General features: G+C 38.8%; 1 protein-coding gene across 6 annotated transcripts in view; it reads left to right on the top strand.

Annotated features, from left to right (window-relative positions):
• SLF2 (SMC5-SMC6 complex localization factor 2) overlaps nt 1-14,104 on the top strand; it is a 31,469-nt gene that overhangs the window by 13,198 nt on the left and 4,167 nt on the right. For 5 of the 6 annotated variants that reach the window (XM_062601799.1, XM_062601797.1, XM_062601798.1 and 2 more), the window contains exons 6-17: nt 1,987-2,069; nt 3,086-3,202; nt 3,466-3,633; nt 5,107-5,209; nt 6,836-6,911; nt 8,407-8,548; nt 9,001-9,109; nt 10,213-10,389; nt 10,979-11,076; nt 12,086-12,170; nt 12,659-12,781; nt 13,637-13,714. In XM_062601799.1, the coding sequence (XP_062457783.1) occupies nt 1,987-2,069; nt 3,086-3,202; nt 3,466-3,633; nt 5,107-5,209; nt 6,836-6,911; nt 8,407-8,548; nt 9,001-9,109; nt 10,213-10,389; nt 10,979-11,076; nt 12,086-12,170; nt 12,659-12,781; nt 13,637-13,714 (1,359 nt within the window). The remainder of the gene's footprint in view (nt 1-1,986; nt 2,070-3,085; nt 3,203-3,465; nt 3,634-5,106; nt 5,210-6,835; nt 6,912-8,406; nt 8,549-9,000; nt 9,110-10,212; nt 10,390-10,978; nt 11,077-12,085; nt 12,171-12,658; nt 12,782-13,636; nt 13,715-14,104) is intronic. The other variant, XM_062601800.1, reaches the window with a different exon arrangement.

The following is a 14,104-nucleotide window of genomic DNA, read 5'->3' as shown; positions in this document are numbered from 1 at the left end:
AACCAGGAAGAGCTGTTCGGGCGCATAGCCATTATTCAGAGCTGGGCATCCTTCTGCTTGTGGGACGTGCTGAGTGATTGCCTTTGCATTATTTTATTTTTCCCTGCTTATCCTCTTTTTCTTCACTTATTAAACTTTGTCTTAACCCAGGAGTTTTCTTGCTTTTGCTCTTACTCATTCTCCTGCACCACTGGGTGGGGAAAGGAGCAAGCTGTGTGGTGCTGAGCTACTGGCTGGCGTCAGCCCACCACTATTTCCTAGAGTAGAAAACAAACAGCAGAATATCTGTATAAATACTGCCTTCCTCTCCTGTTTTTAAAATTCTGGTTTATTTAAAATTTAAATATGGAGGGAGATTTAGACTGGATAGAAGAAAGAATTTCTTTACTGTGAGAGTGGTGAGGCAATGGAACAGGCTGCCTGAGGAAGTTGTGGCTTCCCAAAGAAGTCGTGGCTGCCCCATCCACAGCAGTGTTCAAGGCTAGGTTGGTCAGAGCCTTGAGCAATCTGGTCCAGTGTGAGGTGCCCTTGCCCGTGGCAGAGGGGTTGGAACTAGGTGATCTTAAGGTCCTTTCCAACCCTAACTATTCTACAATTATATTTGTTTACTAGGTACTGTTTCTGTAGGCAGATGTTGAACAGCCATAATTATTTTAACCGGCCTTATAATTCATTAAGCAAGCATGTCATAGATCAGAATTCTGTGGCTACATGCATATTCCACTATATCAGCCAACATGTCCACATAATTAATGGTTAATACTGATAAACAGATGGAGACTAGATCAGATGTTTGTGAAACATATATGGGAACACAGCAGTTGGCCTATCCTGTTTCTGCATAATTAATGGCCAAGTAAGCACAGTTAAGAACTGTCCCAAAATTTCCATGACCATGGGTTTGGCATATACTAACGTTCTTCCCTTGCCTTGTAAAAAGGGGCACATGTGCACATTGGCATAAAATCTTGATTTCTCAGTTGTTCACCGGTCATTTTAGACGTATTAACCGGATAGAAAGTCAGGTTAGAGGACTTCAGCTTTCCCACAAGATTTCCCACGCAAAGACATGCTGCTTGTTATGTATGAAAGCTGTTTTCAAATACCAAAGTACGTGCTGTATTAAGTGGCTTTTTTTTATTAGCAGGTGACACTAGCTTTTGTTGCCTTCGAGTAATAGGAAATCCCCAATTGAGAGGGAATGCTGTTATTGAATTGTGTTCTCCTAAAATGAATGAGCTCATAGGAAGAAGCTTTGTAACTGGTAAGAGGCTACCAATTTAAGAAGGTGTTGTCAGAATGGTTGTCCAAAGAACCAAATCATGGCCATAGAAGAATTAAAGTCTGTATTGTCTGCTACTGAATAAAACACTGGCTACTGAAAACCATACTAATTTTGTTAGTGGTTAAGACTTTCTTTGTGTGTTGTTTTGTTTTTTAATTCTATTTATTAGCTGCTTGATTTGGGTTTGTTTTAGGATTTAGGAAACTTTGTTTTGTCCGATGATTTTTGGTGATGATTTAGCTAACACTGGTGCTTTGCCCTCTAGGGACTTCTGAAAGTAACAAAGGTACTGAATCATTTTTGGAGTTTTTTTGTCTCATGCACAAGAATGGGGATTCTCAGGGTCTTGGTGAATGATAATAAAGCAGTGAGATGAAAGGTGTGAAAGGCTTCTGATGCTGGTATTCCTTGTGAAGGTTAGCTGGAGGTCAGTCACAGGGAGAGAGGCAGGACTTGCTTTTCTGTTCCATTGTGAAACAGAGTTTAATCACTGAGAGAGACTTGATAATTGTCAGGGGACCAAGAAACCTAAACTGTTAATTCTGCTGTTTTCAGGACCTCATGAAAAACTTCTTTGAGTTTTTATCTTCAAGTAAGATGTCATTAAAATTGGAGGCTTCTGTTTTGATCATGTTTATTGTCTAACACAGAATGAATTGATACCTTGCGGTACTTTCTAAATTTCTTTATTTCTTTTGCAGTTGTCTCGGCCTCCTGTTGTTAGCCAAGTGTCATATGTGAACAGCCTAGAATACCTCTTGAAGGAGAAAGAAGAATCAAAAAGGTTTGTTTCTTAAAGCTGCTTTGAAAAATTTAGGCCAGAGTTGTAGAAGCTCAGAATTACCTTACCTCCCCAAAACTAATGGAGTTTTTGTAGCAGCAGGCTAAGCTTTGCCTGCTAATACCACCAGTATACGTCTGATGGGACCTACAAGTGTGGCTTAACTGTAAAAGCTGGATGACATGCTCCTTCCAAGCAATAACGAGTGATTTGTTATACATCTGCCTACCCCTCAAAAGCCAGACTAAATTTACTGATGCCTTCATTGTAGGTCACTGAGCCAGCTAGCAGCTGCTGCACAGACATGAAATAGAAGGATTTTATGTATACTGACTGTACTGATTTCTTAAGGCATTTGTAATTTAGTTGTGTTTTCCAAAGGTGTATAGACTCTTGGTATCTTGAGTAGCTACTGTTCACTGAACAGAGCTAATGAGTGTTCCTGCAAGAGATCTTTTGGGTAGAAAGTGTAATGTGCCTAATACCACTAATGGCAGGTGGTGGTGATGGGTATATATGTGTGTGATTAACTGTTTTTATTAAAGAATCTGACCCTATGACTAAGAATCTGAACTATGACTATGGAGTAGCAAATGCTCCTATAACTAATACTATTTAACAAATAAAATACTAGTATGATGCTGAAAAAAAAAAAAAAACACCCCACAACAAGAAACAAACAAAGCCCCAAAATTTAAAAAAAAAACCCGAGAAGTTTGAAAGTTTTGTGCAATTACAGCAAATTCTGTCAGAAGTTGGTTGAGTGTGTTTGTCTTTGACAAACTAGTGATTAATTGTGCTGTTGGAAATTTGTTAGGGTTTGGGAAACATCTAATTTGTATCTTGGAATAACAAGATGCTTAGCTTTTATACAAATATCTCACATGCTTTTGCCATACCTAATGCGCTACTGGCCCATTAGGTTTCATACTGGGTTCATATTCAGAGCTTCAATTTTGTTGATTTCTGTTGTAAATACAAAATGGTGATGATAAGTTCTGCTGCTACTGTTATTTCAGGGTAGATGAACTAGAAAAGCGGTTGCAGGAAGACCTACAAGGAGAGGAAGCTGATTCTTCAGATGGAGAAAATGAGGAGAATACCACTGGAGATGAAGATCTCTCAGAAGAACACAGGTCCTTCTAGCTCCTAAACCAATTAAATCTAGTTCTTCACTTTCGTAGCCTTTTTTTCTAATCTCCTTCCATCAGTTCTTAGTATGTTTAATGTGAACCATTTTTATTGTCTTCTGAGGTTGGGTGGGTTTTCTTGGACAGTGCTGTCTGAACAATTGAGCTTTCACATAAGGCTGATGTGTTCATCATCTGAAAATAACTGTCTCAACTTGCAGATAGCGTCTGGATGTTTAAATTCATAAAAGCAATTCTGAATTTTACAGGGCATTTATAAAGAGGTTTTCAGTAGTAACTCATGCCATACCTGACTACCACCCTGGAGAAGATATATTTGATTTATCAACCTCTGGGAAAATCTTCAGTCAACACAACCTGGACTTCAGGAATTTTCACTTCATCCCTCAAAATCCTATAGAAAAGCTACTTTTTAAGTAAGAATATCTTCACTCTGTTGTGTTTACTTGCATGTTTTTTTCAGTGTTAGCAGCTTTTAAGATAAAATATTATCTCTGAAAGCAAATAAGCTCTGTCTTAGTAAGTAGGCAAGATTGACTCCCTTTTCCTGGAAGTCTCCTTTCCAGGTTGGCTTTACAGAACAGTGAATTGTTACTTGAAGCTTCCTTCTTTCCTTCTCTGGAATTCTTGAGAAACATCTTAAGTGAGACATAAGAAAAAAAAGGTGTTCTCCCCTCTTCTGTATTTCTGCTGTGTTGGGTTGTCATTGATAACCTGATGAGTTTGTGGAAGTGAAATGTTAAATGCACAAAAGCTCAACTGTCGCAAGATGGTGGTAAACTGATTTGTGGCCTACTAATGTTGCATTGTGTCTACTGAAAAACTCGGGTGTTTTCCTTCTGAATGGGCTTAGGACTTCAGGCCTCCTCCTCCACCTAATGAGGGCTGCAGGAGGTCATGGTTTCTGACATCTGTTAGATTTAGTCACTGAGCTAGCTGTGTGTCTGTGCGTATAGAAACAACAGTTCTGTAAGTCATAGGGATTTGAATTCAGTGTTTACAAGGCTGTCAGGCTCCAAATAGATGGACACATTCTTGCGTAATACCACAAGTGCAAATCCTGAAAAAAATCCAGTTATTTTGCTTGGCATTTTATTCCAAACTTGCATTAGTGGAACAGAGAATTCATTTACTCTTAAAAGATTTTATGTACACATGTATGTGCTACTGTGGGTGTGAAGAGGAGGAGGGTGGCTTCTGATCTCTTGAGAAAACGATGTTTGTGATATACTCCTTTGGCTTCAGGCTTCTCTATTAACATGTTTTGAAGATCACAAAGGTATAAGCTTCAAAAGCATCTTATGACTGGAGGAATGAGAACTAAACAAATCATCCCTTGCAGAAGGCAATTACGATTTAATTGCTTTTCCATTCTGCCCAGTTGGCACATGGATGTCTTCCTAGCCACTTGCTCAGACAGGTCAAGGAGATGGGGGAAATTAGGACACAAATGTTTCAACAGAGCTACCTGTTTTAGTAGATACTGAGAACAGGGGAAGCTAAAGGGTGTGTGGGAACCTGGATATCATTAATTCAGCTGCTTACAACATACCTGACTCTCTAAAGAAGGCTAAAGCTAAAATAATTTAGTAATAAAAATGATGTATTTTCTGTTCTTCTGACAGCTGCTTTTTTGTACCTCACAGACTTGCACAGTGAGTTTAGGCCGTTTTGCTTTAGTTTGCCTTCAGACTTTATTTGAAAAGTTATTTTAAAAACTTCAACCAAAGTTTTTTTTTCTCTTCTAGAAGTACTGGTAAAGGTCATTGGGGTTAAAAATCTCTAAAAATCTTTGTATGCTGTTGATGATCTGAGGGGTGGGGAAGTGCTGAGTCAACCACTAACTGATTTTTTTCTTCTCTTTCCCCACCCCCATCTTTGTCTTACAGTTCCAGTGTAACACAGCAACTTTCTTTAGCTATTAATGGTTTTCTAAGCTCTGCTTACAGTTGTATCTTGTGTCCCATACCAATCCTGAAGTGGCTTTTCCAGGTAAGATTATACTATTTGTGCAGTTATACTCCGTTCAGGTATAATATTCTTCCTGGAAGCAGTAGTAGCAGGAATAATCAGAGTAAGTTTGTGAATTTGTTGCATTATATTAACAACTCTTTTATATAAAGAAGTCTTTCTTTCTGGGTTCTGATTTGTTCTCCAGTCTGAAATACTTTGTCAGTAGGGGTAAAATGCTAGGGATGGATTTTTCTCCATGCTTCCAAATGACTGCAAAGCTCCACATCCCAGTCCATCTTCATATGTGTTACTGCATTTAAAAAGGGCATAGTATGTGCTAGGTGAGGAGGGACTTCAGGATATAATAGCGTGGGACAAATCATAAGGAAATGTTAATCTTGCGTCCTTACATCCTTAAAAAGAACCAACAAATCAAAACCAGAAGGTACATACTGCAGTATACAGAAATGCAGAAGTACCGTTTCTACATCTTTCACCTTCTAAATCATCAGAGATAACTGTGTTATCAGGTAATTTTCATGTGGAAAAGGTAGCTCAGGAGAAAGACTGGAGCTGTTGCCAAAGGAAATGTGTCTGTCTGCTTTTTTAGATGTCTTTCTAGGTGTCTAAATCCTTAGGCATTTACATTGGTCTGTTACTCGCAAAAATGCCCCTCTCCAATCTCCATTCTATTATTATGTGTTCAAGGCCAGGTTGGACAGAGTCTTGGGTGATGTAGTCTAATGTGAGGCGTCCCTACCCATGGCAGGGCGTTGGAACTAAATGATCTTAAGGTCCTTTCCAACCCAAACCATTCTATGATTATTTACCACATTCCGACTGTGCCTGAAACAAAAAATAAAGCTGGACCACCTGTGAAACTGCAGCCTGGGTCTGACTGGCTTTCTGCTTTTGCCAAAAGGGAAATGCTTTGCTCCTCTGTGTCCTTCCCTCCAGCCAGTGAAAGAGTGCCTTCCACCCCTTCTGTGAGCCCTGGTGTTCCTCTCATGAGGAGGAAGTGTGAGCCAATTCAGCTCACTTACAGAGCAGGAAACTATCCAGCACTTGTGGGAGATGAAGAAGGGTGTTTTGCTAGGCTAGTGTTCAGGAAACTTGAGCTGTGCTTCATAGTCATGTTTTTGTAGTTAAGAGTTCTATGAAGAACTGAGAATTCATTGTTTGGGTTTAGTGTTGTATATGTTCAACTTGCTCGTGACTGGAAAAGGTTATAGTTCACTCCATTGCCCCCATGTTTGATTGAGGAGTTCAGTTAGATCACAGATGCAAATGAGTTGCAAGGGGACATATGGTACTTTCCATTCTCTTAACTCTCAGTACCACCTTATGAAACAACAGACTCAACCTGCAGTTACGGCATTCCCATACTGCAAATACTCGGTTTTAATGTATTCAGAGCATCTTTTCACTGCAGATTGGGTTTTTGATTTTGGTTGTTGGGGCTTTTGGGGGGTGGGGGTTTGTTGTTTTGTTGGGGTTTTCTTTCCTCCCTTCTGTTACTGTCTCTTATTTTACCAAATAGTTGTTTGGTTTGTGGGTGGGTTTTTTTCCTTTTTGTTTTTGGCTTTCTTTTCATTTTATTTAAAAGCAGACTGATGCCATTATGCAGCTTGATGTTTGACATGTAGCATTTTTTTCTCTCCACAGGTGATGTCTGTTCATCCTGACTATTGTGTTTCCACACAGGTTTTAGACAGATTGATGGAGATAACACTAAAAAATGGTGAGTGCTTGAAGAATTGAAACTGACCACCTGAATGAAGGCATTTCCCTTCTGTTAAGTGTAGAAGGTTATTGGGGAGGAAGTAAAAGGCTCTGTCTCTGATTCTGGCATGAATTTAGGCTCTTTCTATATGTTCTGCACAAATGCTAGAAGTTGGTTTTCACTGAGTGTGTGCAAGCTAGTACCACAGGATGTGGTGCTGGCATGTATTTGCAAAGCAGTGCATCTGGTACAGTCTTTTAAACTCACTTCTATTATTTCACAAATAGAGGTGACTTGAAAATGAGCCCAGTCTGCTCAGACGTTTGTTCCCCTTTCCATGTTTTACTTTGGAAAATCCAGACCTTAATTTCATAGCTTAAGGACTACAGGGTGTTTTTCACATAGTCAAACCCAGTATATAGCACTGCATAGTTTACTGCCCAGATAAATGGCAAAAGTGAAAAGAATCATACGCCTGCAAAAAAACCCAAAACATTTTCAAGGGTCTGCTTCAGCCCGTGCTGCTGCTCATGTTTCGTGCATTTTGCTTTCCTCCATCTGTACTCTTAAATACTTTTCAATACAAGTTCCTTCATATGTTTCTTATGTCTCCACTTCATTCAGATCCATGAAAAGTCACCAGTTCATTTAAGCCTGCCAGTTAACATTAGAAAAGTAATGGTCTCTCTTGAAGTGCTTGCTCAGGTCTATCCAAATTGCACCCCATATTTTGAATTTTGCTTGAAAACAGACTGTGAGCGTAGGAGGGAATGTAGCCTGCTTTATTTTGTACTTTACTGGCATTAAGCTTGGTTCTGAATGAACAGTTCAAACTGATGAAATCACATTCAAAGACTTAGGGCAATTTGTTAACTGTGTAATCTTTTAACCTGAGACATTCTATTCCAGTGCTTAACTGAGGAAGCATGTTCTTTGTTGTTGTTTTTACTAAATTAAACGTTGAGATGTGAACCTGCATTGTCTTGCGTGTTATGTTCCTTTATATTTGTTGTTTTCTTACAAACTTATCTCTAACACACAGAAATGATCCAGTAATTCTGTAATTGTTTGGAAGACACTGCATCTAGTTCTGTTACTTGCTAGTTTAGTGTCCTGTAGAGAATCCTCTGTACAGTTTGCAGACTTTCAGGTACAAGTCATACAAATCGGCCCTTTTTGTCAATGAGCATTGTTGCTATGAAGTGAGTGAATTCCACCTGTTCAGCACTTCTGTTCTAAAAACCTTGCCTGTTTTCAAACCTTAGTGAGCTCCATTTCCAGTCCCACTATGAAAACACTCAATGTTTCTCCAGCTATACTATGTTAGACTACTCTCTGTTTTTTTTTTCCACTCATCATTCTGAAAATAAGCATGTTGTTCGGTGTACCAACTCTTCTGAGATGAGAGCTGGCAGAATTGGTGTAGTCTGCTGAGCTTATTTGTTTCCCTGAAGAGGAACTTATGCTAAGAACTAAATTCAGAACTAATCCATTCCATGTCTTTTGCTTGTAGCTTCCATCAGTGATGAACAGTCTAAACCATGGATTCCTTCACTAGCCGATGTGTCAGCTGTTTTTGTCAATATGGGTGTTGCGTTTAGATCTCTCTTTCCATTGCAGCAGCTTCAGCCCAACTTTAACGAGTATGATATTTTGTAAGTGTCTTCCTTTTGATATTTATTGCTTAGATCCTGTGAAAGCAAGCCTTGTGCTTGGAATGTAGAATCAGAAGGTTCTTTTATTTCCCGTCCCTTCCACCAAGCCATACTCTTCTTTAAATTCTCAGCTCAGGTTTTATTAAGAGTAAATAAGCCAGTACTTCAAACAGTGCCTTCTAGGTAAGGATTCAGCAAACCCCACAGCATTGTCCTTTGTCCTGCATCTTCGTAATGGAGGTTTACAAGAATTGTTGCCAAATAGCTGAGCAGAATTACAATTAATTGCTTACAAGCTGGGATAGATTTGTGTGCTCTGTAACTGGGGAGTGGTTTGATTTGAAGGCGTTCTGAAAGTAGGGGTTGTTTTTTTTCCCTTCAGTTTGATGCAGATAAGCCTTTGTGGACTTTAAATTGTTGATTTACTGCTCAATTAGTGTCTCTTTTCTTAGAAGTCAGATGCAAGAAACCATGAGTAAACACCAGCCAGGAGGAGAGCTAACCTCTGCCAGTCCAGCCTTTTCCAGTCTACCAGAGAACAATTTAATCAATGTGATTAAGGTGAGAGAACTCCAGGGGGTGGCTTTGCTTTGGTTTTTTAGCAAAACTCCTAATGTCTTAATCTAGGTCTGGGCGTGTTTGGTGAGTAGATGCTATCCTGGGGTTTCAGCTTCACATTCAGCAGAGATTACTGCAGGCTTGTTGCAGACTTCAGAGCTTCCTGACTTCCATTGGCTTCACATACAACTGCACAGTTCTGCTACCTCCCTTTTCTAGCTGTGACATCTTTATCAGTTCTTTGCTCCCTCGTGTAGAAGTGCATTTCTGTGTTCCAGTGAAAATGGGGAGTTGATGTTTGTGCTATGATTTATGCTACCTCATTGTGTTAGTGCAGCTCATGGAGGTATGCAATCAGTCTGTGGCAGCATAGTGTGAATGAAAGTGGGAGCTCCTGCAGGGCAGGTGGAGCTGTGACTTGCTGTTCTGTGGAAGTGAGCTGTTGGATCCATGCATTAAGTCCTGTGGAACCGTAGGCTGAATGAATGCTGGTCATACTTCACAGGCTACTTCTCTGTGATTAAAGGTTGTATGGTAAAAATACTGGCTTTGTAACTGATTTCAGTTCCTTGTGGAAGTATTTGAGACATCCTAAAATACTTTTTTCTGGAAATGTTTAACTATAAAATCACTTGGTTCAAGAGGAGGCACTTGAAGCATCTCCACTGGAGGCAGAATACACATTTCTTGAGTAATTTTTGTTCTCATTTATGCAGGTGTCCCAGATTGTAAGTAACCCATGTGATAGTACTTGGGTGGGGGAAAATCTCTTGATATATCGTTTTCAATATTGCATATTTAGTATATGCAGTATACTGCTATGTCAGTCTTTGATTCAGTTAGACAAGAATTACCTGCAGTGGAGAAAAATTGTTCCTACCCCTGTAATATCCAGGGAATATTGACATTGTTCAAAACACAAGCCTCCAGCAGGTATAAAAAGATACCACAGAGTGCAGTTACTGGGAGATGGGGACATGTTAGTACACAGGTGTTGCAATTTGAGGTATGCTTTAATGTGAGGGTGGAAAACTTAGTAACTTGTCTTCATACTTTAAAATAAACTAAACTGATTTCAGATTTTAATTTTTTTTTTTCTTCTAAAGTTTCTAGGTTTCTGTACAACAGTAATTCAAGGTGGATATACTGATCAAGAAATAATGCTGCTGCTTCTATTGCTATTTAAAATAAGCTTGGAGAAACAGTTAAAGCATGTTCCTTTGATAGATTTTCAGTGCCTTTTCCTGAAGCTTCTGATAAGAATAGAAGACTGGGATACAAAGGTAACTTCATAAATAATTTTCTTCTACTGGATTTATGAAACTGCAGTTTAATTTTCAAGAAACTTCTGCTTTGAAGTTTTGTTTGTTTTGGGGGTTTTTGTTGGGTTTTGGTTTTGTTTTTTTTCCCATATCAGAAAAATGCTGCTTGAAAATCTAAGATGAACAAATTGGGAGCTTTGGATTTGTGCAAGGTTTAGGAGGAGGGTGGGTATACCGAGTTGGTTTTGTTGCCTGACGTTTGCCTGTCCTCTTCTGCAAGGGGACTGCATTGAACTTGCTGCTATTTTAGCTAAGACAAGATTATGCTTAAAATGGCTCTCTGAAAGAATGACAAAATGATTGCATTAAGCTAACAAAACGTAATGAAAAGCTGATTTCAACTAACCTTTTTCAAAATGGTATTTAGCAGACTTAACTATATGTGCAATGCAGAAATAATCTTTATGCACATCATCTCTTGTTAGCTCAATTTCTTTTAATATTCATGCTGCATATGTTTCTGGGGAGTAGATGTGTGCTTCTTTACAAATAAAACAAATGCCCACCATATGCATTCTTCAGTATGGGGATTTTTGTTGTTCTTTTAAAGATGCCTGAGCTCTGCCTGGCTCTGAGTGAACTCTCCAGTCATCACCATAATCTCCTATGGCTGGTTCAGCTGGTGCCTAGCTGGGTAACACGTGGACGGTAATGACACTGTAACAGCACAAATATGTAATATTGGTAACAGCTGATCTATCTGTATAAGCTCAAAGTCTGGTAAATGCAATAGGTATTACATGCTGCTTTAAAAAATGTACGTGGGTTTTCTCATATGTTACAGAGGTATATGCAGTCAGTAGTGTGTGTGTGTATATAGCTTTTTGATCACCTCTGCTGTGGAAGTTCTTTTACATTTTATGTGTAGTTTTCTGGGCTGCAAACTTCCTGGTACCCTACAGCAAAGATAGACTTTAACTTCAGGTTCTGACGTAGAATCATAGAATAAGGGTTGGAAAGGACCTTAAGATCATCCAATTCCAACCCCCCTGACATGGGCAGGGACACCTCACACTAAACCCTGCCACCCAAGGCTCTGTCCAACCTGGCCTTGAACACTGCCAGGGACTGGAGCATTCACAACTTCCCTGGGCAACCCATTGCAGTGCCTCACCACCCTTACAGTAAAGAACTTCCTCCTTATATCCAATCTGAACTTCCCCTGGTTAAGTTTTAACCTGTTACCCCTTTTCCTGTCACTACAGTCCCTAATGAACAGTCCCTCCCCAGCATCCCTATAGCCCCCCTTCAGATCCATCACCTACTCTACTTCTCTCCTGAATGACCAAAAGTTAAATTTTTTGGGGGGTGATTCATATCTGCATTTAAGTGTCAATGTACGAGTTCTGTGTCTTTGAAATGAATACATTATAATGTATCTGAGCAAGGAGAATGAATTTGGCCCTCGGTTTTCGGCTTGGATGCAAGCATCTTGTACTGTTTATTTGTGCAGAAGAAAAGCTGCCATGAGATAAGGGTACTTATATTTCACTAGTCTCTTTACTAGTCTAATAGCACTTATATTCAGAAAATCCAATTTAATAGTTGTAGGCAAGTTTATGTCTAGGGAAGCCATCCATAGCCTCCTATACTATGTAGAAACAGTTTGGATATAAGAAATTCTCTGGGAAAGAAAGGTCTTTGAATTGTGTTTCAGGGAATTAAGAAGACGTCTTAGCCTGGTGATAATTTCAAAGCTTCTCAAAAAGGATGTGGAAATACCTGAGGACAGTGACAAACAGGTACTGCATGTATGTGGTGTGTCCCAAGTTGAAAGTTTAGAAAACATGAATATTATTGTTTTACATTTTAACACTGTAAGCCTATTTTCAAGAACCTTGCAAAGTTACCATTACTAATTTTTAGTTTAGTATTAGAAGCATATTTGCATGTGTGTGTAACCTGCATGTTCTGCAGTTTTTTAAGCTCAGTATTGTTCATGTGCCTAAACATTCATTTTGGATGTTGGAAAGAGGTCTACACTTTCAGTTTTCCTTTTGTGCTCATGTAGAGTTGCTCTTTGTTTCTGTAGCGTTGATCTTTTATTAGGCAACATACTAACACTTTTTCTGTGAATAGTCAAAAATTACCCAAAGCATGAAAATTTTCCATTTTAATTAAAAATCCCTTTTATGTCCTGTTCTTGGGGGACACATATATGGTAGTGGCATTCGGTTTCCAAACCAACTGCCAGTAAACCAGTCCAATTTGTTAACATTTGTGTCTGTAGATGTCTCTTCTGCTTCAGTTTCTTGTCTACATGAAACCTTCTAATCTACTAAAGAAGATGAGGGAAAGACTGGAGCAGCAGGATGCTGATGGAGACCAGTGTCATGCAGAACTAGAACAGGAGGTACAGAGCTGGAAGTGGGGTTTTGCATTTGTCTTTTATATATTTTTATATAAATATTTAATTAATATTATATAATTGCATCTTCTATAATTTTGAGAATGCTTCTTTTAATTCCTGTTAAGTGAAGACAGTTCTGTACATGGAACTGTACACACACTATTTTGTTGCTGCGTTCATCTGCATAATTCAATCTTATATCTTATTTTGGTTATAGTCATGGAGGAAGGAAAGAAGTAGCATGTGATGGAGGAAGCTGTGCTAGGCTGTTTAACAAACAGGGAAAGGGTCAGATTTTCTGAATGGCTCAGTCACATGGATGTTTTGAGTTCTGTCTTCTGTAATCAGAGGACCGTCCTTCCTCCCTTCTCATGTAATCAGTGGGAACTGTTTGATGCTGAACCAGACCTTCATCTGCAGACTTCTGAAAGAGTTTTATGAATCTTTTATTAATCTTTTCTCATAAACAGGTATTAGAAAGATTTAGTATTTCCATCCATACAAAAATTGAATATTGGTTTGGTTCTTTCAGCCTGCCATGGAATCTCTTAGCAAGTATTTAGATCTAGATGTAGATGATGGGAAAATAAAGCCAATGCCTGAATTTAATCTTTGGTAATTAAAACTACAGAAACTGTTGTAGGTTACTTAAGTAACTTAAACCAGTGTAATAGTGGTTAAAAATGTTTCTGATACATGAATGTACTATTTCAAATTAGATAAGCAAATGTGTAGACATACTTGTCCATTGATACGGCTATTGGAGGAATTACTCCAAAAGCAAAAATTGTGCTGGATCTAGATGTGAAGAGTTATGATTGTGTTTTGACTGCTAAAGCTCTTTTGATTTCTCTCCAGGCATACTACCTAATCTACATCCTCCTTCATCTAGTCAGTGAAGCTAGTATCTTTGATCGTGTAAATTCTAATCAAAGGGTAAGTAACTTAAGTAACTCCTAAAAATCTTTGGGTTTTTATCAGTAGCCGTCATCTGATAGATCACCAGTGGAAGATAGCACTGGGGGGAAACTTGTTCTGGGGCAAAGTAAATGCGGAAGAGCTTTCTCTGCACTTTTTGCGGAGAAATAAACCTCTTCTGCATTTCTGCAAATGGAGCAACCTCAGAACACAAAGCTATGGATCAGCAGATGATTATTTTGTTAATCTTTCTCAGAAAGTAACCGTAAGTTAACTCAAACAGAAATCTAAGAAGCCAAATGATTCTGTGAACTCTTGCAGTACAGCTGAAATGTTTCAGTATAAAAAGAATCTAAAAGTACTTTGAAAGTATCCAGTCAGATATGTTCAAACACCCCATGGTTTTCA

The sequence above is a fragment of the Pezoporus occidentalis genome, unplaced genomic scaffold, assembly GCF_034315485.1.
Source record: "Pezoporus occidentalis ecotype Australia unplaced genomic scaffold, CSIRO_AGI_Poc_V1 ctg73, whole genome shotgun sequence".
In the NCBI taxonomy this organism is placed as follows: Eukaryota; Metazoa; Chordata; class Aves; order Psittaciformes; family Psittacidae; genus Pezoporus; species Pezoporus occidentalis.
The sequence above is the reverse complement of the archived record's forward strand: the minus strand, read 5'-3'. Positions and strand labels throughout refer to the sequence as shown.